This window comes from Muntiacus reevesi, chromosome 2 (assembly GCF_963930625.1).
Source record: "Muntiacus reevesi chromosome 2, mMunRee1.1, whole genome shotgun sequence".
Classification (NCBI taxonomy): domain Eukaryota; kingdom Metazoa; phylum Chordata; class Mammalia; order Artiodactyla; family Cervidae; genus Muntiacus; species Muntiacus reevesi.
Window position 1 is genome coordinate 109,373,304 of NC_089250.1, and position 27,314 is coordinate 109,400,617.

The following is a 27,314-nucleotide window of genomic DNA, read 5'->3' on the forward strand; positions in this document are numbered from 1 at the left end:
TTTGCTATTGACCATCTGGTGATGTCCATGTGTATAGTCGTCTCTTATGTTGTTGGAAGAGGGTGTTTGCCATGACCAGTGTGGTCTCTTGGCCAAGCTCTGTTATCCTTTGCCCTGCTTCATTTTGTACTCCAAGGCTAAACTTTCCAGGCTCTTGACTTCCTACTTTTGGACTCCAGTCTGTTATGATGAAAAGGACATATGTTTTGGGTGTTAGTTCTAGAAGGTCTTTTAGGTCTTCATAGAACCATTCAACTTCTGCTTCTTTGGCATTAGTGGTTGGGGCATAGACTTGGATTACTGTGATGTGGAATGATTTGCCTTGGAAATGAACAGAGATCATTCTGTTGTTTTTGAAACTGCATCCAAGTACTGCATTTCAGACACTTTTGTTGACTATGAGGGCTATTCCATTTCTTCTAGGGGATTCTTGCCCACAGTAGTAGATATAATGGTCATCTGAATTAAATTTGGATGACTTTAATCATCCTATATTAAAACTATAGTGTAGTACTATAGTATTTATTATTGAAAAAATCTGTATATAAGTGGACCTATGCAGTTCCAGCTTGTGTTGTTCAAGGGTCAACTGCAATTGCTACATGAAAACACTACTCTTATTTTTTACCCTGCTTTCAAATCAAAATGTATCCTTTTATTTATCACTTGAGTTGAAAGTCAACAAACCATGTCAAAATTTTGCCAAAAAATAATTAGTTTGTGACACAGATTTTTTGATTTGCAGAATAGTGACTTCAAAACAAGAAAGCAAAATCATGATTATGATAATTTTATTATAGTTATATAATGTTAATTTTATTATAGTATATTTATATAACATGAAGGGTATATGAGAAGTCTTTGCATTATTTCTGTAAGTTTTCTTTAAGTATAAAATTATTTCAAGATAAAAAGTTAAAAAGTAATTTTGTATTTAGTTTTTTAAAATAAAATTTTATCGAAATTATTTTTTATTGGACTTAATTGACTTACAGTGTTAGTTTCAGGTTTACAGCAAAGTGATTCAGTTATACGTGTACGCATATCTATTTTTCAAGTTCTTTTCTCATTTAGGTTATTACAGAATATTTGAGCAGAGTTCCCTTTGCTATATAGTAGTTCCTTCAGTTCAGTTCAGTCTCTCAGTTGTGTCTGACTCTTTGCGACCCCATGGATGCAGCACGCCAGGCCTCCCTGTCCATCAACAACTCCCAGAGTTTACTCAAACCCATGTCCATTGAGTCAGTGATGCCATCCAACTGTCTCATCCTCTGTTGTCCTCTTCTCCTCCCGCCTTCAATCTTTCCCAGCATTAGGGTCTTTTCAAATGAGTCAGCTCTTCACATCAGGTGGCCAAAGTTTTGAAATTTCAGATTCAGCATCAGCCCTTCCAATGAATATTCAGGACTGATCCTTATTGGTTATCTATTTGAAATGTAGTAGTGTGTGTATGTTAATCCCAAATTCCCAATCTATCCCTATCCCCATCTTTCCTCCACCATAAGCATAAGTTTGTTCTCTTAAGTCTGTGATTCTGTTTCTGTTTTGCAAATAAGTTTATATCATTTTTTAAGATTCTTCATATTAACAGTATCTTATGATATTTGTCTTTTGATGTCTGACTTACTTCACTTAGTATGGTAATCTCCAGGTTCATCCATTTTGCTGCAGATGGCATAATTTCATTCTTTTTAATGACTGAATATATTATATTGTATATAAGTATCATATCTTCTTTATCCTTTCATCTGTTGATAGACTTTTAAGTTGCTCTCATGTCTTGGATATTGTAAATAGCAGTGCAACGAGCTTTGGGATCTGTGTCTCATTTTGAACCATGGTTTATTTCAGATGTACGCCCAGGATTAGGATTGCTAGATCACATGGTAACTCTATTTTAATTTTTTTTAAAGAACCTCTAGACTGTTCTCCGTAGTCATTGGAGCAGTTTACATTCCCACCAACAGTAGTTGGAGAGTAAACTTCTCATTTGGAATAATTTTAGATTTGCAGAAAAATTTTAGAGTAATCCGGGAGAGTTCCTATGTAATCCTCACCTAATTTCTTCTCGGTGTTAGTTTATTAAATAAAAATATCATTTTCAGTGTATGTTTAGGAGCTAAATACATTTCAAGTCTTTATTCTAACTCTGTTTAAATATAATCTTTAACATTAATTAGCAATTTTAGTACTTTTTACTTTTGCTTTTATTATGCAGATAATTCATTGACAATTATTATTCATGGTAATATAGTTTAGATATAATCTTGATTAATTGAAAATTTGTTATATTTTACACCATAAGATTTTAAGTTCTGTGGTTATATATGTATTAAAATATTATATGTCTTGATAAATTAAAAATTCCATTTTAGTGATATTTACAAATTTTTCATCCTATACTGCAAATATAAATTTTAATAGGTGCCACTTCATCAGTTTGCCAACCCATTAGTATGAAAGTTTTAATCTAATTCTATAGAAAGTAAATCAAATAGAATTATATGTTCTTCTCTGGAAATCATGTCACTGTATAATTATCATATTAGCGTACACTGATTTATATAAAATTTTTCTATTAAAAAGTCATATAAAAACTAAATTTCTTGAAGCATGTGTATTTTCTAGTTATCCAAAATCTGGCCATATTTTATACATATTCATTGAGTCTGTCTATATGCAGGCATTTTCTTGTCATTTTAAAGGACTCAGATATGTCTGTATCCACAATACTTTGAGTTTCTACTCCCAACTGTCATTCCCCTCGTGTTTGTTTGAAGTGAAAGTGATAGTCGCTCAGTTATGTCTGACTCTTGGACTTTACAGTTCGAGGAATTCTCCAGGCCGGAATACTAGAGTCGGTAGTATTTTCCGACTTTCCCTTCTCCCAGGGATCTTTCCAACCTTGGGATCAAGCCCAGGTCTCCGCATTGCAGGCAGATTCTTTACCAACTGAGCCACAGGGAAGCCCTCGTGTTTGTTTAGATCTCTCTTATTCTCCTTTAACATATTACGCTATTCTCAGCAAGTTACTTCATATCCTTCTCAATACATATAACAGAAATCATCAGGTTTCAACTTTTTTACATTCTCTCCTCATTGTCTTCAAATCTGTTTATATAATTTTTATTTTTTAGGTTCTATTCCATTTTCTTTCTCATTCTCTGAAACTGCAAATTGTTACCTTTCCACCTTCCCTTCACTACCCCTAGTCTAGGTAGAAGAGTTTATATACATTATCACCACTGCTTTACCTTCCCTTTTAAGATTTCAACCTTTCTCTGTCTTTGGAAACATTATTTATCTATTTTTTTACAGAAGTCACTGATAATATAATTGCCGAAACCAGAGACCATTTAAAAATAGGAATTAAAAAAAAAAAGGAATTCTAATTGACCCACTCAAGGATATTTCATTTGTTAATTACTTCCTCAGTTTTAAAACTTTCTTACATTGGCTTTGAAGATAAATAGCACTCTTTCTTTGTTCTTGTTAACTTTGAACTATCTGTACCCTTTACTGGCTTATCTTTCTCTGTCAGTTTCTTACTGTTGTTTCTAATCTGTAAGTCTTAAAGATTCAAGTACATTAAATTCAAAAAGTGGTAGGTGAAATACATCATAAACAAAGATGAAATGAAAATATTTGCAACATTTATAAGGCAAAGAATTAATGTTCCTAAAGTTTTAACCAATTCTTACAATTTTGGCAGCGTTAAGAAAAGAAAAGCCCAACTAAAAAAGTAAACAAAGGATATGATGAGTAATTCAATTCATATTAGAAGAAATATGAATTGCTATTAAGTAAACCTCAACCCAGTTAACAATAAAAATGCAAGTTAAAATAGAAGTCACCAGATTTGCATATCACTTAGTTGTAAATAATTTGAGTAGAATTCAGTGTTGGGAGATTGAAAAGCAAAGGATACTTTTATACTGTTTTGTATGGGAGTGAAAACTAGGTATACCTTATTGTGGAGCAATTTGGCAGTGTTTTTTTAAATTTTATGTGCACATAATCTTTGATGCAGCAATTCCTAGTTTTGGTATCCTATAGTAGTAGTTAGATATTTAAATAAGGAATATGTAAACATATTAAGGCAGTTTTTATAATAAAGTAGACTGAAAACAATATAAACATTCAGCAATAGAGAAAAATTAGTCATTATGATATACTATTATCTGTGTATGGAATCCTAATTTTCCAATGGTAAAAAATTATACCACTAGCATTTATAGAGTGTCAGTTTTATATTAAAGCTGTATATTTAAGAATCCATTGATAAGGGATTTTATATTTAGATCTGTGATCCATTCTGAAGTATTTTTGTTTACAGGTGAAGAATGGATGGAAATTTTGTATGTAACTATCTAATAATTCTAGCTCTATTTGCTTAAAAACTATTCTTTCTCCAGTGATTTATGTTTGTACCTTTGTCTGATCTGGTTGTCACAAATTTTAGAGTCCAGAGAGAAATTTATCAATTTACAGTTAATTGATTTCTGACAAGAATGTCAAGAAAATCACACAGAGAAAGAATGGTCTTTTCAACAAATGATGCTGGGGAAGGTACATACAGTAAAATGAACACATACCTGTCTCACACCGTATATAAAAATTGTGGTGAGGATGTTGAGCTGGTAGGATTACAAAATGGTGAAGCTGGTTTGGCATATAGTTTCTCAGTTCCTCAAAACACTAAAGATAGAGTTATCATATGACTCAGCACTTCTAGGTATATACCCAAGACAGATAAAAATATATCATTACATAAAGAGTTGTACATGTATATTCATAACAGTATTATTCATAATAGCAAAAAAGTGGGCGAAAACCACATGTCCATCAATTGAGGAATAAATAAACAAGATGTGGAGTGTCTGTACTATAGAATATTATCAATAAAAAGAAATGAAATACTTATTCATTCTACAATGTGGCTGAATCTTGAAAACATTGTGCTAAGTGTAAAAAGCCACCCACAAAAGTCCACATACTTTATGATTCCATTTCTGTGAGATGTCCTAAATATGCATATTTATAGTGACAGAAAATACACTGGTTGGTCCCTAGGATTTGTGGGAATGGGAGTTTAGTGATGGGGAATGGGACTAAGTGATGTGGGATTCTTTTTAGGGTGTTGAAAATGTTCTGAAATTGATGTGGTGATCCTTGCCCAGCTCTGAATATACTGTGCTATATAAAATGCTATTGAATTGTTCGCTTTAAATATAAATTGTACATGTGTTGACTGTTTATCAACAAAGATATTGTGTGAAAAGGTACACGTATCCATCAGTCTTTTTAACTCTTTGTATAGAAATTCTTCCCATATGTGACTCTTACTATGGTGCATTGTTCATTTGCAAAGTTTTTATTCATTAAATTATCCAGATTTTTCAAATGTTGTAAAATGTCTCTCATTTGTCAGTATCACTCCCAGTTTCAAGAAAACAGTCTTTTATGTTTTGGAACTCTCACAATGGTGAATATGTGATTTGTACAATTATAATTTTCAGTTGAAAGCTCAAATTTCATTATTAAGAATAAATCCTGACAGTTATTTTTTTTAATGTGACAGGCTTTCTTTTTTTCATTTTTAAGACTATAAACTGCCAAATACTCAAGTTTTAGTAACTGTCATTTGTCTGTCCATCATTATTTAAATTAAAAATAGTTTTCCCTAAAGAAAGCAATTTAGTTCATGTAGAAACTCAACATCACAAGAGTTTTTCTTGAGGAAACCATTTAATTCATTCATACTTTTCCAGTTTCTTAAACAGTGCATTTAAAACATGTGTATTTAAAGGTCAGTCAGTGCTTAATAAAAATGATGATTTTTGCTGCTTCAAAAAATTCTTAAATTGGTATCGCTTTTTAAAAAATTCCTTCCAGTTTTATTGAAATATAATTGACTTACAGCACTGAATAAGTTTAATGTGTGCAGCATAGTGATTTGATTCACAAACATCATGAAATGATTACTGCAAAATGTTCAGTGAACATCATCTCATCTAGATACAGAAAGAAAAAAATCATGTTTTCTTGCGATGAGAACTCTTAGGATTTATTTTCTTGACTTTTATAGATAAAAAACAGCAGTGTTAATTATGTTGTACATTAAATCCTTAGTACTCTTTTTTATGTTATAACTGCAAGTTTGTACCTGTGACTGCCTTCATCCAATTCCTTCCACCACTCCCCCACCTGTAATAATCACAGATCTAATCTTTTTTTCTATGAGTTAGTTTGTTTTTGAACAACTAACATAACACTATGTTAGTTTCTGGTGCTCACTTAGTGATTCGATGTTTCTGTGCATTACAAAAGGATCACTATGATAAGACTAGTTAACATCTGTCACCTTACAGAGGTATTAACATTATTGAATATATTACCCATGCTGTTCATTTAATAAATTGGTATCTTTTTAATATGAGCTCAGGGTTGTGAAGAATTCAGTGACTACTGTTCTGTGGCTCCACTTCCTTTATTTATCTTAGATACCAGCAGTTTACCCATCATTTGCAGTTTGCACTTTAAAGCAAATGTCAGCATAGTGAAAAATGCAAATAATATCTTCATATAGTCTGAAACTTGAATTGACTTTGTGAATACCCTGTCATGTTTTCAGGGTCTTCCAGGGGTCTGCAGACTCTTTCAAGAATAGCTAATTTTGAATGCTTTTTCAGTATTCGTGACATTTTGTGGTACTACAAACTGGTTTTTCCAATATACCAGTAGATAGTCTACATGAATGTTGTCCTAATTCCATGTGTTGAAATTCACCTTTTTCTAGCTTTCTCACATAGTACTTCATCCTGTGTTCTTATATAGTTTTTCTCTATTAGTAATGTAATCCCCCCTCAGTCATCCAGTTAGAGACTTTATAGTCAATTTCAACATACACTCTCCTTCATTTGCCATAACTAAACAGTCCTTTGGGGCTTCCCAGGTGGCGCTAGTGGTAAAGAACCTGCATGCTAATGCAGGAGACATAAGAGATCCGGGTTTGATCCCTGACAGGAAATTCCCTGAAGGGGTGGGCAAGGCAACCCACCCTAGTATTCTTGCTTGGAGAATCCCATGGACAGGGGAATCTGGAGTACTACAAGTCCACAGGGTCACAAAGAATCAGACATGACTTCAGTGACTTAGCACACATGAACTCAAAATCAGTCCCTCATCTTACCTGTTTTGCCTCCAAAAGAACATTTTTTTTTATATCTGTGTCCTGCTTTCCTTAGAATTCTTGAGAGTGAGATCCTTGTCTCTTTTCTGCAGTACTGCATGGCCAGCTAATTGGTCTTCTTGTATCCTGTTCATCCTCTTCTTTTTGTCAATAACTGTGAAATGTCTTGGATTTTATACCTCTTACAGGCTAGCAAATTGGTCTGCCACAGCTTCTTAGATGTTGACAGAAGGCAAGAAGCTTCTGGGTCAGAGACAAAGGAATATATATATATATTTTTTTTTTACTTACAACAATGCAGGCAGCATTCAGTTTCTATTCCCATTAGTTCGGTTTGATTTCTCAGTCACTCAGAGGCAATGTGGAGGGCAAGCTGTGTTCACAGAGTTTGCATCACAATGGAAGAATCCTGAATTTAAAAAATCACAATCTTTTAAAGATGCTCTCTGAAACTTGCCCAACTTTTATCCTGACATAAAGCCACTATCTTCATGTTTGTTATATTAACATCCTTAAAAAGAGAGATCAAAATCTGATAACGACCTACAGAGACATGACAGACCCATGGTGAATTGTCTCTCAATATTTTTTGATTAGTTTTCTGGATACTGTTGCCAAAATTATCTTACTAAAATACATTTTTGTCATGTAACTCAGTGATCGCAGCCTGCTTTTCTGTGCTATGGATTGCTGGTCCTTTATAAAATATGCTGTTATAGAACCCATGTTTTACTAATCCCCCGAGTAAGCCATGGACATAGTTTCCCTCTGTGTTTTTGCCCATATGTTTCTCTTGTGTATAACTTACTTTATTTCTCTTGTTCTCAAACTGATAAGATCTTCAACCTTCAAGAACCAGCTTATTTGTCTTTTTCTGTTTGACTTTCTCATTACCCCCCAAACTTCTTGATGCTCTCAGAATATTTTGTGTCTATATCTTTTATAACGGTCATTGTTTCTGTTTCCATGCTGCCTCTTCCACTGGACTATGAACTCTTCAAGGTCTTAATTTGAGATTGTGTTCCCTCACAGAGTACTTTAGATATAATAAGAGCTTGATAGAAGTTTGTTGAATTAATAAGTGTATAATTCCATGGTGGGTGCCCAATAGCATTTTTATTTTGATGATGATATAATTCAGCTGCTAATAAGAATCTCCTTGCAATCTCTGCAGGTAAATCTTCCCCCCGAAATTCTATCCATTTTAATTATCTTGTGCTACTCTGTAATTATCTGATGTTACTGTGCAAAAAGATGTCTGATGTTACTGTGCAAAAAGATGCTGTTTATTATTTATTGCTATTGACTATTTCATTGTAAGTGTAGATACAGGTGGGATAAAATGTAGGTCCATCAGAGATATGGACATGCCTGAAAAATTGTCCTTTGATTCACAAATCTGCACTTGGGACTATGATATAGTTGTTACCACTTATTTAACACTTATTGGATAGACAGGCTCGAAGCTAAAGTCTTTTATTAGAGTCAGTCAAAAGGGGCTAGAACTGCATAAGTACCTCAACAGTATGTTGAGAATGGCAAGAGTACCTTCTTCAAAGACATATGGCATCCTCACTAGGAACAGGAAATTTTAATAACATCAACAGTGGCCTCCTTAATGCAGATTTGAAAGCCAGTGAAGAGTTCTTTTGTTTTTTCAGAGTGCTGCTGATTCTAATTCTGTATAGACTGGTAGTGTTCTTTACTTATATTAAAGGAATATGTGTACTATTGCTTATATCATGTCCGACTCTTTATGGCTGCATGGATTGTAGCCTGCCAGGCTCCTCTGTCCATAGAATTTTACAGGCAGAAATACTGGAGTGGGATGCCATTTTCTATTCAAGAGGATCTTCCTGACCCAGCAGAGATTGACCCCACATCTCTTGTGTGTCTTGCATTGGCTGGTGAATTTTTTATTACTAGTGCTGCTTGGGAAGCCCAAGGTATCAAACTAAGAAACAGAAATTGAACCTACTGGTAGACCGCTGGTAGTGCTGTTCTCATTTAGTTTGCTAAGCTGTGTCCAACTCTTTCATGACCACATGGGCTGTAGCCCTCTAGGCTTCTCTGTCCATGAGATTTCCCAGGCAAGAATACTGGAGTGGGTTGCCATTTCCTTCTCCAGGGGATCTTCCTGATCCAGGGATTGAACCTGCATCTCCTGTGTCTCCTGCATTGGCAGCAGGATTTTTTACCACTGAGCCACCAGGGAAGTCCTTATATATATATGAGTATTACTCTATGAAGCACCATCCTTATGACAGCCTTGCATAGTATTTTCTTACTGATTTTTGGGAGTGCTTTGTACATTAAGGACACTGACCTCTCTCCACCCTTTTGGCATGCACACGCTTTTTTGCTTCTTTGTAATGATTTTAACTTTAAATCAAGTAACAGCTATCAAATTTTTTCTTTATAGTATTTGGTGTTCTTGCCGTAAGGAAATCTGCCTTTGTCTTAAAGTTATTCTGGAAGTCGCTGGATTTTCCAACTTTCTGGTTTTATTTTATTTTATTTTTACATTTTTTTGGTTAAAGTATAAGGGGACAGAATCACCCCTATCCCCAAAGGCTGTATTCTTATCCTAGTTCAGTGTATTGAATAATCCCCTTTTCCCCAACTCAGTGAAATATCATCTGTAGCCTATACTGTGTTGCCATCGGTACATGAGTCTGAATTGGAACTCTTTTTTTATCCCCCCATTGATTTCTTTCTGTGTTTGTACCAGTTACAGTTGTCAAATAATACATTTTAAAGGTAGTCTAGGTTTGTCGTAGCTTTCCTTCCAAGGAGCAAGCATCTTCTAATTTCATGGCTGCTATTAGGATGGTGTCATCTGCGTATCTGAGATTATTGGTATTTCTCCCAGCAATCATGATTTCAGCTTGTGCTTCATTCAGCCTAGCGTTTCACATGATGTACTCTGCTTGTAAGTTAAATAAGCAGGGTGACAATGTACAGCCTTGACGTACTCCTTTCTTAATTTGGAACCAGTCCGTTGTTCCATATCTGATTCTAACTGTTGCTTCTCGACCTGCATACAGGTTTCTCAGGAGGCAGGTAAGGTGATCTGGTATTCCTGTCGCTTGAAGAATTTTCCACAGTTTGTTGTAATCCACATATGCTAAACTCAAAGGCTTTAGCATAGTCAGTAAAGCAGAAGTAAAGATTTTTCTGGAATTCCCTTGCATTTTCTATGATCCAGTGGATGTTGGCAATTTGATCTCTGGTTCCTCTGCCTTTTCTTAATCCAGCTTGTATTTTTGAAAGTTTTGGGGTCATGTATTGTTGAAGCCTAGCTTGAAGGATTTTGAGCATTACCTTGCTAGCATTTGAAATGTGTACCACTGTACAGTAGTTTGAGCATTCTTTGGCATTTTCCTCCTTTGGGATTGGAGTGAAAATTGAACTTTTCCAGTCATGTGGCCAATGCTAAGTTTTCCAAATTTGCCGGCATATTGAGTGCAGCACTTCAACAGCATGATCTCTTAGGATTTGAAGTGGGTCAGCTGGAATTTCATCACCTCCACTGGCTTTGTTTGTAGTAATACTTCCTAAGGCCCATTTTACTTCATACTCCAGGATATCTTACTCTAGGTGAGTGACTACACCATCATGTTTATCTGGGTTATTAAGACCTTTTTTTATACAGTTCTCCTGTGTATTCTTGCCACCTCTTGTTAATATCTTCTGCTTCTGTTACGTCCATACCATTTCTGTCCTTTATTGTGTTTATCTTTGCATGAAATTTTCCCTTGGTATCTCTTATTTTCTCATTGAAAATTGAGTATCTACTGTGTGTCAGTTTCTAAGGATGCACTGATGAGCAGAACAAATAAAAATTCTACCTCCTTGTACTTTGCAAGGAGTTGTGACTCCTTGCAACTCCATGCTCTTCGCATGAAGCAAAGAGCAGACTCATTGGAAAAGTGCCAGATTCTGGGAAAAATTAGGGGCAAGAGAAGGGGGTGACAGAGGATGAGATGGTTGGATGACTTCACTGACTGACTAACTCAAACTCATGTCCATTGTGAGAGACTGAAGGACAGGGAAGCCTGGCGTGCTGCAGTTTATGGAGTGCGAGCAGTGTTGTTTAAAACACTTCAGTGGCATTCTGTTGCACTCTGTATAAAATTTATTCTCTTTACCATAGCCAATAAGGTGTGCATTATCTGGAACCTACATATGTGTCAAAACTTAGCTACTATAAACAATTTTTTCTTCAGTTTCTTGAATATATGCCAACTTCTTCTGTGCCTTAGAAGTTTGCACTTGCTTCTCTTTCTGTTTGGAAGAATCCCCACCACCTACCTCACTTTTTGCCTGTTTAACTTATTTATGTATTTTATGTCTCAATTTGTTGTTCCTTAGGCAGGCCTATTTAAGGCAAATTATTTCCTTGTTTCTCTCTCCCATGCCTTTCTCTTTCTCAGCCATTTGTTTTTTTTCCATTTTGGTGTTTCTTGCAGTTATTTTATTTCTCTGTTCAATGTTTTTGTTTTATTTGCTTTGCATTTGATTGTTTTCTTTTCTTTGGTATCTCTCTGAGGTAAGAACTGATTCTAACTCTTTCAACTTTGTGTTTCAGTGCTAGTGTGGTGTCTGGCCCATAGACTCATTCAGTAGATAGCTGCAGGTTGGATTGACTGACTAGATTAATGCACAGATGAACAACCAAAATATTTACTTTATATGCCAGAGTAGCAGCCCTGGGCATTACACCAAAGTTATATTTTTATTGTGTTTTTATTTTGCTACTCTCCTTGTTTAATCAGCCATTGCATATTGCTAATTGTAAGATGATCATATATGATTCTTTATCACTAGAAGACAGTTTCTTGCTTGAAATTCACTTGGTTTTTACAATTAGGCAAATCTTTATGTTTCAGAAGATAGCTGTAGTCATATAGTTATACTGCCTGTTCCAATGATGTGTAAAAGGAAATGTGAAATAATAGCTTTAAAGATGTTTCCTACCCCCACCCCTTTTTTCCCTTGAAGCTATTATCTTAAAGCAAGAAAGGGAAAAATGAGAAATCTATGGTGTGAGTTCAGGTTTACTACTGTAAGTATATAAGAAAGGCCCCTGTTACCATGACAACAAATGCATGGTTTTCAAATGGAAAATTTTCAACATAGGGAACTGATAAAATTGTAGCATCCCTATTCTCTTAGTATAGAATTGCTCTTTGGCAAGTTGTAAAAGAAATTCTGAAATTCCCTACTAAAACTAATATTAAAATATTCCTATAATATTGTTTTAAAGTAATTTATTATGAGTTAAAGCTATACCAGAACAATATACTTTCATAGATCTGTCATACAGAAAGTTAAGCATTTGATTTGACATTAAAAATTACTTTTCTAACCTGTCCTATGTCTTTGCTTAAATGGTAAATAGTTTAATATATTGCAAGTTTTTGACAATAGAAAATGACCTGCCACTTTATAGATTCCTTTGCCTTAAATGCTTTCTAACTCCAGTGGAGGAAGGCTGTTAAGCTTTAAGTGCTCTGTCATATTGGCAGGCTTTTATAGTCGAAGAGAACAGCAGTGAGCAATGATGATGGAAAACGATGGCAGGTAGACTTAAAACACCATGAAGCACAGACGATTGTGTGTAATGCCTTGAATTGAATCCTTTTTGAATGAAATGATCAGCCATATGTGCCACCCTTATGGACCCTGTAAGAAGAGGAGAAGAAATGTGCCCTAATGCTAACTGTGCATGAAATTGCAGTGTTAGGAGATATTGACCAGATGTTTCAATCTCAACAAATAGCTTGTTATGTGACTGAGTGAAAATATCTTTGCTGCTTTGATCACATACACCTTGAAAGAAGGGGTAATTTAATAGAGGCTGTCATAGTTCATCATCGTCAATAAACTTTGACTTGACCTTTGCCTTATGCTTTTGATGTTGCTTTTGATAAGCATTGATGGGCAGATGTTTACTGCCTTGAGGGATTTTTCTTTTTATAACGTGTATGCTAGAAATCGTAAAGAAGGATTTTTCTCAGTTCTTCTCTTGCTCTTTGGTTATTATTTGGATTGTTTCTCTGTGGATTTTGTAGAATTTCTGCACAAATACATCTGAGTGACATTTTACCTTTAAAGACCCACAGTGGTTTTTCTCCAAAAGTTTCTTACTCTCCTCACCTCTCTGTCCCAGTTTTAATTGGCCACAATTAGCTTCTGTGGTGATTTTTTTTCTTGTTTCATATACTGTATATTGTTTGTTTTTTTTTTTCTTGTAGTTTGAAGTGATGGATATCTTAGAAAAGCATCATGATTTGCTGACTTTTACAGTTGAGAACAGTGATGGCTAGAGAGATTAAGTTACTTATTCAAGGTTACTCTTTTCAAAGCTGGCTGCATGTCTGAGAACTGATGACACTCTTCCCAGTAAAATTTTCTTTAGTTCACTTTCTTTCCTATATCTAGAGTAGTGATTGAGAGTATACCTTCTAAAATAATCCAGATTTGAATGTGCCACTGACCTATTTTCCTCATCTGTGAAATTGGAATAGTAAGTATCTATATTGTGCTTGGTGGTTCAGATTAGCTGAGATTACATAAGTAGGTAAAACATTAACATATTGTCTAACCTAAGGTAAGGGCCCACTCATTTAACTCTCAATTATATTTTTGTTTCTAAAAGGAAGCCTTGCGTGCTGCAGTCCATGGGGTTGCAAAGAGTCGGACATGACTGAGCGACTGAACAATGACATCATTTGTTAATTACAGTGCTTTTTAGCGGAAGTTTTTTTTTTTATTATTGCAGTTTTTTCTTAAATTGTCAGAGGAAAATATTTAGACTATATGGGGAAAATTAAAATGATTTTAGACATCATTTTTAAATTATGGTAGAAAATATAAATAAATAAAATGTCCTTTAAACTACAGCAGCTGTTGCTACTATCTCCATTACTTTGAAGTTTCTTGGCAATTTTAGGAGATGAAAAATTTTCCTTGACTCTCATAGGGTCCCTGGCTAGGTTTGAAAATCAAACTGACAAAACATACAAATTTATTTAATATAAATTGTATGTGACATGGGAACCTTCTTAAGGCAGTGAAGATCCAAACAAACAGTTTGATCTGTGTAGGTAGTTTAATGAAGAAAGGGAAATCTTACAGAAATACAGTAGGTTAGAGAGCATGAGCAAGTGTTAACTGGGGAAAGCGTAGCAAGGTCTTTTTGTTAGGATTCTTCTCAGTGTTCCTTTGTCTTTGGAGATAAAGGTACTCTTTTCCTTCAGATACAGGGAGGGCACTTCACGAACATGAAGGTTTAATTACCTGTTTCAGGAGAGGAAAGGGATGGTAAGAGTGATTATTTTCCTGCTTCTGTCTTTTTTTCCAAATTCCTTTAGCCACTATGCCATAACTTGGAGTAGTGTGTCTTAAACCCCCAAAGTGTATTGGTTACGTATATTTACAACATCATTTCACTTTGTAAAGGAATATAGCAAGTTCAGGTAATGTATGGAAATGTTACATTGAATTCTGTTTCTGAAAACTTTTTCTACAAGATTCTTTTTTTAACAAATCAAATTTCTCCTTGTAAGATATCTCTATTTTGACCTAAAAGTAAGACTTCATTGTGCATAGCAAGAAAATAAAAGAAAGGTAGGCCTAATTTTTAAAATCTTGGGAAAACATAGAAATAGAGTATAAATTATCTGTTTGGTGGAAATCTTATTTCCCAAAGACATCTGTTGAAATGCAGATTGAATAAAAACCTGAATCGTGTTATAGCGCTGTATTCAGGTGCTGTGTTATCTTTTTATCATCTGATTTTGGAGACTTTTGGAAATAAATCTGGGCTACTTATTTTTGATAAGTGAAGAAATTGAGTAACAATTTCAAATAATGTAAGTTGTTTAAAAATGTTTTTGAAAATTTAGATGAATAGTTTTGGATCAGTGGTTTTCTTGGTTAATTTGTTGCGGTCCTGTAGCCTTCTTACCTTTATGTTTGAAAAGAAAAAGGCATCTACCCTAGCTATAGCTGTGTTCTCTCTACACCATTCCTCTTCCCCCTCCTTCCTCTCTGGTGTGGGTGGTCTAATCCCTTTTAAGAGTCTAATGAAACTTGTGAATCCTCTCTTCTGAAAAATGTATCAGAATTTCCTTATATTTCAGAGAGTTCATGGATTCTCTGCTTTCTCTCACGTATACCTTGACCTGATTGGAGCCCATGGACCTCAGATAGGCTACAAATTTCATTAGAAAATAAAATTCAAACTCCTTTCTAGTAATCTCAGTATTTAACAATTTGCCCCAGAAATAATAGTGTTAATGATACCCATATAATAATTACAATAGTAGTGCTTAAAAGAATAGTTAAAACTTTATTATGTGCCAATGTTATACTCCCATCTTCTGTTAAACCTTTAACCCAGACTAATGGTTTATTATTAATGATATCTCCAAGTGGACTTACCCAGCTTACATTTATTGTGTGCTTTAGAAAATAGTATATCTTTAGAATACAATTTTAAAGAGTAGATTATAAACATTTTGATTCTAAGACCTTTTCTGATTTATCTTCATTCACTGCATTTACACAAAACTCCTTTTAGGAATACTGAATTTATTTTTAGTTCTTTAATTTCAGTAGTCTCTTTTTTGCTTCTGAACCTGTTTGTCATTCTTCTTCTGCTGAAAATTAATTTTCTCACCCAAGAGCCACATGTCCCTATTTCCTACAAATTTCAGTTTTGACACAGTTTCTGTATTACCTTTAGGGTATCTTCTTTGGTCACTCCCTGAAGTCTAATATACATGTTACTCCTATGTGCTGCAGTAATGTTCTCATTCTTTCTTGCTCACTCGCTGTCACACTTTATATATATATAAAAATGGATATGATCAGAAGAATCTGATCATATATCAGAATCTGGATATAACCAGATTCCAGGCTGGTTAATGCTCAGGGTTTGGAAGAAGAAAACAAGCCTACTAAAGAGAGAATTGTTTCTTTATCTATTATTTACTGCAATAATGTTCAGTAGATTTCAATGATCAGAAATACTTCTCAAATGAGCTAAATGAAGTTACACTAAAATTTATTTTTATTGTATCTCAGTGTACTGTTATCATCATCATTAGTACTCTTTAATAAGTACTGCTTTAGGCACTTTACTTTCATTATCTTATTAAATTCTCATAATAATTCTGCAAGAAATATAATTTTTCATAGAGTATATAATTTATCATCACGTGACTAAATGAACTTACGTATGTCTGAGTCTAAAGTTGGCTTGTTTGTTTGATTTTTCTAGTAGGCCAAAGTTTCCCAAAATCTCTTCAGAGAAATAGATATTAACACCTATTTAACAACAAAAATAACTAAAAACCTATTTGGGGGATAATAGTCGGATTATTGGGAATCAGTTTTTACTAATCGTTTGGATACCAGTAGGTGAAAATGAAGCAGCTTTGGCAGGACAGGAGAATAGTATTACTAGTCATTGAAGAAGAATGGATTCTTGATAATATTTATGAAAATTTTCTGTTTCACCTTGACTCACTTGGTAGCATAGCAGTCATCTCAGAGAATCAGTCCTTTAAACTTTGTGGTATATGCAGTTTTCCTAAACAACTACCTCAATTTTGATTTCCTCATCACCCTTTGCAATCTGCTTTGTTGCTGTTACTTCCCAGTTTTGACGTTTAATTTCTAATAGTTGTGCTTTATGGTTTTCTTGAAATGCCTCATTGGGTTTTCTCTTAGAAAATTTTTTATCTTAGGCTTATCTTGCAAGTATTTTAGTACCTAGGTGTTGTTCTTTTTCATCATTCTTCATGGATTGAATTAAGGTAGCATTATTTTAGAAGTGACTGGTTCTTGAGCATCATTGTCATTTATATTGTCCTAAATATTACACTTAGGTGACAAAGAGAAAATTCATCTGAAAGGTGAAATTAATAGAAATCTTTTCATGTGTTGTTTAAGTCTCTTGATGTGAAGCTTAATATGTCATTTATTCAGCTCCTATTTAAATCCAGTTGTAAATTTCCTCCTCCTGGTTTCTTACCTTATGAGATATCATCTCTTATCTTCTCATTTTTACTAAAAAACCCTCCTGTGCACCCTTTTACTTATAGAATGTTGCCTAAACTTCTTAAAGTGGCATTTAATGATCTTACCTAGCTATTGGCTCTCATCAGTCTCTTTCCTCACATATTTGTCGCTGTTCAGTTTCTCACTCATTTCCAACTCTTTGTGACTGATCCCATGAACTGCAGCATGTCAGGCTTTCCTGTCCTTCACCATCTCCCGGAGCTTACTCAGACTCATGTCCATTGAATCAGTGATGCCATCCAACCATCTCATCCTCTGTCACCTCCTTCTCCTTCTGTCTTCAATCTTTCCTAGCATCAAGGTCTTTTCCAGTGAGTCGACTCTTCACATCAGGTAGCCAAAGTAATGGAGCTTCAGCTTCAGCATCAGTCTTTCCAATGATATTCAGCACTGATTTCCTTTAGGATGGACGGGTTTAATCTTCTTGCTGTTCAAGGGACTCTCAAGAGTCTTCTCCAACACCACAGTTCAAAACCACCAATTCTTCAGCACTCAGCCTTCTTTATGGTCCAACTCTCACATCCGTAATTAACTACTGGAAAAACCATACTTTGACTAGATGGACCTTTGTTGCGAAAGTAATGTCTCTGATTTTTAATATGCTGTTAAGGTTTATCATAGCTTTTCTTCCAAGGAGCCAAGTGTCTTTTAATTTCATGATTGCAGTCACCATATGCAGTGATTTTTGGAGCCCAAGAAAATATAGGCTGTCACTGTTTCCATTGTTTCCCCCATCTATCTGCCATGAAGTGATGGGACCAGAGGCCATGATCTTCATTTTCTAAATGTTGAGTTTAAGCCAACTTTTTCTCTCTCCTCTTTCACCTTCATCAAGAAGCTCTTTGGTTCCTCTTTGCTTTCTGCCATAAGGGTGGTGTCATCTCCATATCTGATATGCAGATGACATAACCTCAGATATGCAGATAACACCATCCTCACACGTAATGCTCTGTAATTATGCTCCTAATTGACAAATGTTTATTTTTCTTTATTTCTCTTTCTCATTATTTTTATTAACATCATTCTCATTTCTCAAACTGTGTGCCAAGGTCTCATCTGTGTGGACACAGTTTGGTTCCACAGTATATTTTAAATTTTCTAGGGAAACAGAGATATCTATTAGACATAGTACAAACCTCTTGCTACAGATATTTCCATTTTAAAATTGGATTGCAATCTTTCTTTTGGTGGCATCATAAACTTTGTAAAATTGGAATTCTCTGATTGAAAAAAATAAATGAGCACTGCTCAGAAATTGTTGTGAGACAAAGATGAGGTGAGTGTGGTGGTGACCAGTCTGATTCCAAGGTTTGAGAATTTTGTAGTGCTCAACAGGGACTAAATTGTTATGAAATAAATACTATGTTGCTTAGAGCTACTTAATAAATAAAACTTCTTTTTCCTAACACAGTATAGGAGGCATGTGCTCTATGCTTCTACTTTCTTTTCAGTTTACACCTATTTTTGAAAATTATGCATATCCTTCAGACTAGTTGATAATGTCACCCATCTCTGGAAGGCTCTTCTGATCCTCTCAGCTGCAGTCTCCCTCCTGTGTGTTTCCTGGTAATGTGGTATCTTTACTATTTCTTTCAAAATTGTATTCAACTAACTCATGTGTTTATTTAAAGTTAACAGTAACGATTTTCTGGTTCTCCTGTTAGGTGTAGTCACTTATAGTATAGTAAAAGCCATTTCATAACATTTACAGAACTAAAGTGTGTGTTTTGTTAGTCTATTTCTAATTCTTAAAGCATTCTTATAAGATCACAGATTATATTATCCACATTTTATATTTGAAGACATTGGAATTTAAATCACTGTTAATTTCTGTCACACTGCCTACCTCTTAACCTTTGACTGTTCTAGTTACTTCTCCTTTTCCTGTCGACAGAACCAGCTTTTTGATATATCCTTAAAAATTCGATTGAGTTTGTTTGTTCTGGTTTTTATTTGTTTTATTTTATTTTATTTGTTTTATTTGTTTTATTCATAGCTGTGCTGGGTCCTCATTGCGGCCCACAAGCTTTCTCTAATTGCAGAGAGTGGGGGTGCTCTTTTGTTACCGTATGTGGGCTTCTCATTGCTGTGTCTTCTCTTGTTGCGGTGTGTGGACTTTAGGGCAAGCAGGCTTCAGTACTTGTGGCATGCAGGCTCATTAGTTGCTGCACATGGGTTTAGTTGCCCCACAACATGTGAAATCTTTCAGGACCAGGGATTGAACCCTTGTCCCTTGCATTGGCAGGGAGATTCTTAACCACTGGACCCCCAGGGAAGTCCTCATATTGAGATTTTGATTAGGATTTGCAATGGCTCTCTAAAGCAATTAATGGAGAATTATGTTTTTAACAAGTATTGAGTTTTGGGGAATTCCCTGGCAGTCCAGTGGTAGGATTCGATGCCTTCACTGCTGAGTGACCATATTCAGTCTATGATCAGGGAACTAAGACCCTACAAATCACACAGCATGGCCAAAAATGTATGTATGTGTGTGTGTGTGTGTACATATTTTTTCCTAATCTGTACACATAGTATAAAGCTCTCTATTTATGTAGATATTTTTCCCTCTTAGCAAACATATATAGTGTTCTCTATACAGATTTTGCACATTTTCTTAAATTTATCCCAGTATGTTTCATTTTTTGATGTTATTGTAGATGACATTGTTTTCTTAATTTGAAATTTCAGCTTTTCCTTGGTAGTATGTAGAATCGCATTAGATTTTTTTTTTATAATGATCTTGACCCTGAGTCAGGCTTCTCCAAACCAGGCTTCAACAGTATGTGAATTGTGAACTTCCAGATAGATATTCAAGCTGGATTTAGAAACAGCAGAGGAACCAGAGATCAAATTGCCAACATCCCCTGGATCATCGAAAAAGTAAGAGAGTTCCAGAAAGACATCTACTTCTTCTTTATTGACCACAACAAAGCCTTTGACTGTTTGAATCACAATAAACTGTGGAAAATTCTTCAAGAGATGGGAATACCAGACCACCTTACCTGCCTCCTGAGAAATCTGTATGTAGGCCAAGAAGCAACAGTTAGAACTGGACATGGAACAACAGAGTGGTTCCAAATTGGGAAAGGAGTACGTCAAGACCGTATATTGCCTCCCTGCTTACTTAACTTATATGTAGAGTACTTCTTGAGAAGTGCCGGACTGGATGAAACACAAGTTGGAATCAAGATTGCCGGGAGAAATATCAATAACCTCAGATAAGCAGGTGACACCACCCTTGAGTAAGCTCTGGGAGTTCGTGATGGATAGGGAAGCCTGGCATGCTGCAGTCCATGGGGTCACAAGGAGTCGTACACGACTGAGTGAACTGAACTGAGTTGACTCCTGAGACCTTGATAAAGTCACTTTTTAATCCTAAAGCATTTATATGAGATTCTTTGTGATCTCAGATATTCCTTAAACACGCATAGATTTGTCCCCAGCCAAAGCCTCAGTAGTTATTCTACATGGATTTCAACTCATTCCTCTTTGAAACTCTTTTGCAAAATTTCTAGTCTCTTGACTCTCCTTCAGCACTTAGCTCTGTCCGCTCATTTCAGTGAGAATGCCAGGTTGTGTTTGTCTTCTTCCTCCCTTCTCCATAGTCTGTAAATTGCTTACTGGCAGAGAGGCTACATGATGTCAGGGCTTACCTTGTGTCTTTTCTATCAAAGATTACAGTCTAGTTCTTCCTGTTGGCCAGTGTTTGAAAATTCTGTAGTTTTTCCCTTTTGATTTTCTTTTTAGTTACTTATAGCACAAGGGTAATTCTGAACCCTGCTTCTCCCTCAGAGCTAGATTGGAAGTTAAATATGTGTTTAATGATGTACTACACTTACAGGAACAAAAATTGGGGCAGTTTATTCTGCCTTTAAAAAAGCAGTAATATAAAGCAAGTTATGACTGAAGGTTGAATCTCTTCTAGAATCTCTGAGAATGTAATGATTTTGACTTTGTTTTAGAGACTGTTATTTTCATCATTTTATTCTCTAGTACACATGTATTAAATGTGTAAGAATTGATTTTTTTAATCTTTTCCAACTTCCTTGATTATAACATCTTGACTTATTCAGATAGTTTACTAAATACTTTGAAACAGTGAATATGGCTTCTGTTTCTTTTGTGTGTCTACTTTGGCTTACTAAACTTATTTTATTTATTTATTTTTTCATTTATTTTTATTAGTTGGAGGCTAATTACTTTACAATATTGTAGTGGTTTTTGCCGTACATTGACATGAATCAGCCATGGATTTACATGTGTTCCCCATCCCGATCCCCCCTCCCACCTCCCTCTCTACCTGATCCCTCTGGGTCTTCCCAGTGCACCAGGCCCGAGCACTTGTCTCATGCACCCAACCTGGGCTGGTGATCTGTTTCACCCTAGATAATATACATGTTTTGATGCTGTTCTCTCAAAACATCCCACCCTCGCCTTCTCCCACAGAGTCCAAAAGTCTGTTCTGTACATCTGTGTCTCTTTTTCTGTTTTGCATATAGGGTTATCATTACCATCTTTCTAAATTCCATATATATGTGTTAGTATACTGTAATGGTTTTTATCTTTCTGGCTTACTTCACTCTGTATAATGGGCTCCAGTTTCATCCATCTCATTAGAACTGATTCAAATGAATTCTTAATGGCTGAGTAATATTCCATGGTGTATATGTACCACAGCTTCCTTATCCATTTGTCTGCTGATGGGCATCTAGGTTGCTTCCATGTCCTGGCTATTATAAACAGTGCTGCGATGAACATTGGGGTGCACGTGTCTCTTTCAGATCTAGTTTCCTCAGTGTGTATGCCCATAAACTCTCATTTTAGATTGGCTAACTTTTAAGTGGAAATAACTGATCTAAGAGTAAAGTTCTTTTCTTTGTCAGTATGTTGATATCAGATATTGCCAGAATGTTAGCCAGTTTCCTATGGTGAAATATTCAATAGTGGAATCATAATATAACCTGCCAAATAGTTCTATTATTTGTCCATTCTTTTTGTTTTGAAGGTTCAAGTAATATTGATTTGTAATGGAAGCATTTCAATTTATTTAAATTGTGATTAGGGAAGAATTATAAATCAGATTTAACCTTCATAGTGAGTTGATATAGCCCTTTTTTTCAGACTACAGTTTTTAACATATGAAATTTGATTATAATTAGGCTGAATTACATTGCAATTACTATCATTGATGTTTTCATGACATTTTAAGTTATTTAAATGATCATAGTAAAATTTGCTATTGACTTTCCCTTTTTTTATCTCACTACCTAAAGCAGACATGGTTGATCATTCAGTCATGCTTCTACATGAGTAAAAGTAAATTTTAAAAAATAGCAGATATTTTCTGTTGTTAAATTTATAATTTACCTAAGAGTGGTTTAAAGGATTTAAAATCTATTAGGTATGGCTATTGATGCATTTTAAGATATTAAAATGCTCCATGATGTTGACTTATTTTAATAAATTGATATCATCAAAGTTTGAATAAGTTAATTTTAAATTATTATTATTTTTAAATTCAACAACTGATTTAGTCATATCTTTGTCCCTTCCTTTAAGTTTGAAAATTTTCTAACTCACAGAAAAATATTTGTTGTTGTTGAGTTACTAAGTCATATTCAGCTCTTTGCGACCTCATGGACTGTTGCATTCCAAGCTCCCCCGTCCTTCACTATATCCCAGAGTTTTCGAAAATTCATGTCCATTGAGTCAGTGATGCTATCTAACCATCTTATTCTCTGCTGCACCCTTCTTTTGCCTTCAGTCTTTCCCAGCATCAGGTCTTTTCCAGTGACTCAGCTCTTCCCATCAGGTGGCCAAAGTATCAACCTTCAGTTTCAGCATCAGTCTTTCCAGTTAATATTCAGCATTGATTTTCTTTAGGATTGACTGGTTTGATCTCCTTGGAATCCATGGGCCCCTCAAGAATCTTTTCTAGCAGCGCAGTTTGAAAGCATAAATTTTTTGTCACACAGCCTTCTTCATGGTCCAGCTCTCACATCCCTACATGACTCCTCAAAAAACCATACCTTTGACTGTTAGGACCTTTGTTAACAAAGCGATGTCTCGGCTTTTTAATATGCTGTCATGATTTTTCACAGAAAAGTATAAAGAGAAGTAAAAGGAACTTCTCTGTACCTATTTTATAGATATACCAACTTTTAGCATTTTTGCTTTTGCTTCCTTATTCTGAACCATTTCGTATGCTCTACTTGAGAAATTTATGCAATACTGTTTTCTGATATATTATACGTATTCCAATTTCAGTGATTATTCTAATAATTTGATAACTGTTTGATTTTATTCTCAATCCAACATCCAGTAAGGATTAAACATTGCATTTAAATATTTGTTGTATTTCAAATAGGTTTGCTTGTATTTTTTTTTAATTTTTATATTTAATTGATTGGATTTATTATATTTTATTAACCCAGCCTTCTGTGGAAGGACATTTTTTCCCCAATAATTTTTCATAACAAATAATGTCTCAAAGAATACTTAAGCATAAGTATTTTGTATTTGTATGTGTATTTTGTATTTGTATTTTGTATTTGTGGACATGTATCTTCAGGGTAAATCCCTAAATGTAGAATTAGACTGCTAAATCATCAGACATTTAATGTGTCTTTATCTTACAGATTTATTTTCATTATCTTTTTATACTTTCCTCATCCTTTTAACACTAAATATATTGATACATGCATTTCTTTTCTTCTCAAATATTTGGGAATATGGTATGATTTTGACATCTTGACTTTGTATATTGAATAGTTTGCTAAAAAGTAATAGAAACATAATAAATGTTTACAGTAACAAAATGACTGTTGTAACTAATACAAGTGTTAAAAACCTCAGAAGTTTGAGCCTAATTAGAAAAGATAACCAGTCAAGAGAAAGTATGCATTTTAAAAGACATTGTCTTTATAGCAAATAAAATAAAGTTTATGAAACTAGTGAATTAGAATTTTTAATACTCTTTAGTTCTGAATAAGTAAGTTGTCTTTAAAGCAGCTTACTTGATCTGAACATAGTTTAGCATATATATTTGTGTATATATATGTATACACACACACATATAAATTACATATATAATAGAGACAATCACAGCTATATACATCATTTACTATGTGCTGTGTACCTTGTCCAGCAATATATATACATTAAATTACTTAGTTTAATCCCCATCAACCTTATGAGATATAATTATTTGCCATTTATAGATGAGGACAGTGAGGCATAGAAATATTAAGTGACATACTCTTACACTTATTCAGATAATTAGTGGCAAAGGCAAGATTTGAACCCACACGGTATTCATTATAGATTCTGGACTTTTAATGACAGTGCTTCACTACTTCTATTGGACTTGGTATTATTTTTCTGTATTAAAACTAATTAGTGATCTAAGGTTCTATATGACTTTGATTCTGAGTTCTTAATCAATCGCTCTACTCTCTTTCTTTCCTTGAAAGAAGTATATTAATATTTTCTCTAGTTGTTATATCAAATTTGTTATCATAAGTGGTGATACAGGAATAGAATTCCATTCATAACAGCAACAGCTGCTCACAAAGAAACCCTTTTATGCCACCATCCATGGCAGAATACTGAACTGTGTGTTCCATTTTTCTGATCCATTAAAATTATTTATGTTCCCATTTTTCAGTGGATGATTCAGCAGCCGCACAAAGCAGCAACATTTTTTGGATGCATTGGGATAGATAAATTTGGGGAGATCCTGAAGAAAAAAGCTGCTGAAGCCCATGTGGATGCTCATTACTATGAACAGAATGAGCAGCCAACAGGAACTTGTGCTGCATGCATCACTGGTGGCAACAGGTCAGTGTTCTCTGAAGGCATGCTCTGTACTAATTGACTGTTTAACCGCTTGTAAAATCTGAATTCAAATCTGAGTTTGGAATATAGACTTCATGTTTATAGTTGGTTTTAATATTTATTTATTTATTTATTTTTCCAGTGGGTTTTGTCATACATTAATATGAATCAGCCATAGAGTTACACGTATTCCCCATCCCTGGTTTTAATATTTAATAAACCCTTCTTCCTTATATCACTTTTCCTTAAGTTTTTTTTTCCTTTCTTGAGCCTTTTGTTGTCTCCATGAAGCATAATGAAATGAAAATTTGGAGATCATGTGTTCTTGCCTATGCTTTTTATGTGTGTGTATGTTAGTTGATCAGTTGTGTCCAACTCTTTGAGACCCCACGGACTATAGCCCACCAGGCTCCTCTGTCCATGGAATTCTCCAGGCAAGAATACTAGAGTGGGTTGCCATTTCCTTCTCCAGGGAAATCTACCTGACCCAGGAATTTAACCTGGGTCTCCTGCATTGCAGGCAAGATTCTTTACCAGCTGAGCCACCAGAGAATTAGAGTTAAGAATGGAGCACATTTTATTCAATGTTTTAGAGCTAGGCTCTTGCCAAACTGACATTAAGAAGAATGTCCTTTTCAACATATCCTGAGATTGAGATGTTAAAATAAATATTTGCACATATATATTTTAATGTATATAAAATATATTTTATGTATTTTATCACATATCAAATATTACATTATATCCAGTCTCTTATGGATTACATCATCTAAAGCAGTTCTGGCAAATAGTTATCTGTTCATACTAAACAACTTCAGTCATGGGTAGTGTACTACTCAAGAAACAAGCCATTACATTTCTAAACAGCTTTGCTTATCAGAAGATTTTTCTTTCTATGAATTTGAATGCTGTCATAGCCTGCCATGCATTGCTTTCTTCTGTGCCTTTTGCAGTTATATGGGGGTATATCTTCAATACATTCATGCTTTGCTAGCATCAACATTACCATGTTGCTTATCAGCACGGGCCTTTTTTCTCCATTGAAAAAGAAAAAAATGATTTTTTTTGTTATTGTTAGAATCTGCAAAGATGATCTCTTTTAAAATAACAGTTCACTCGATACTTTATATACCTTATAGCTAGAAATGCTGTATGTCCGCCCCCATTTCCTGTCTCCCTTTTTCTTCTTTCTTGCCTCTTGTCTTCTTTTCCTTATTTCCTACCTTATCTCTCCTCGCCTTGCTCCAATCCTTCTTTTTACCTCATTTATTTTTGCACACTTTTGACTTCGCAGATATGTATTAAAAACTTGACGATATTCTAGACAGTAGTCATGAAATAGCTAAAATAAAACTTTCAGAAATAGTTATGGTACCAAACCCATTTTTAAAAATAAAGTTACAGGAAAGTAGTAAAGTTCTCCTACACACAAAAAAAATAGTATTTGTAATAAATAAAACCATCAATTGTTCAGATATTGAGATATACTTAATTAGACCTTTCCTCTTTTCAGTTTTTCTAAAATCACCTTTAGTAGGCAGGTGCCGAGATTTCCTATTAGGGAGAAATGGATCAACTTCTGCCTTTTTTTACCAAACGCAGTGGTAAAATTGCTAAATTGTTTTTGTATGTTGTTATTTTAAAGAGCATTTATGATAATCCTAGGTTTTCCAGATGTCAGCAGCTTAATTTATATACTCATATGAATTGCATTATCAGTATTATTTAGGCAATATTGAAAGTCAGAAACTGAGGGAAACCTTTACTATCTAACTCATTTTCTAAATTGTAGAACTTAATAAATTTGGAAAAACTTTTAAATAGAACTAGAAACTCTTACTTCTACTATACCAAACTCAGATTAAGGCAATATTTTTCTTAACCAGGTTCTTTTTCTCCAAACTCTGAACCAGGTACACTTGGATAGTAAGAATACCTGTATTTTCTTTTGGAGGAACTATTTAGTTTTCTATCGAAGAGTAGTTTTTTTATTGGAATAGAATTTAGTAGCTCATACTAAAAGTATTTGGTTTTATTTAGTAACCATTTTACGCCAAAATTTTGCAGGAGTCATGATTACTAAAATGTATTTTATAGATTGAGTGGTAATTCTTAATTTGTAATATAGTTATTTTATATATCTGTGTATTGATGCATATCATGCTTATTTTCATTAATCCAATTAAACATA

At 34.5% G+C, this 27,314-nt stretch overlaps 1 protein-coding gene across 4 annotated transcripts in view; it reads left to right on the forward strand.

Annotated features, from left to right (window-relative positions):
* The window catches only part of ADK (adenosine kinase), a 536,060-nt gene that overhangs the window by 222,717 nt on the left and 286,029 nt on the right, over positions 1-27,314 (forward strand). For all 4 annotated transcript variants that reach the window (XM_065922664.1, XM_065922661.1, XM_065922663.1 and 1 more), the window contains one exon: positions 24,954-25,126. In XM_065922664.1, the coding sequence (XP_065778736.1) occupies positions 24,954-25,126 (173 nt within the window). The remainder of the gene's footprint in view (positions 1-24,953; positions 25,127-27,314) is intronic.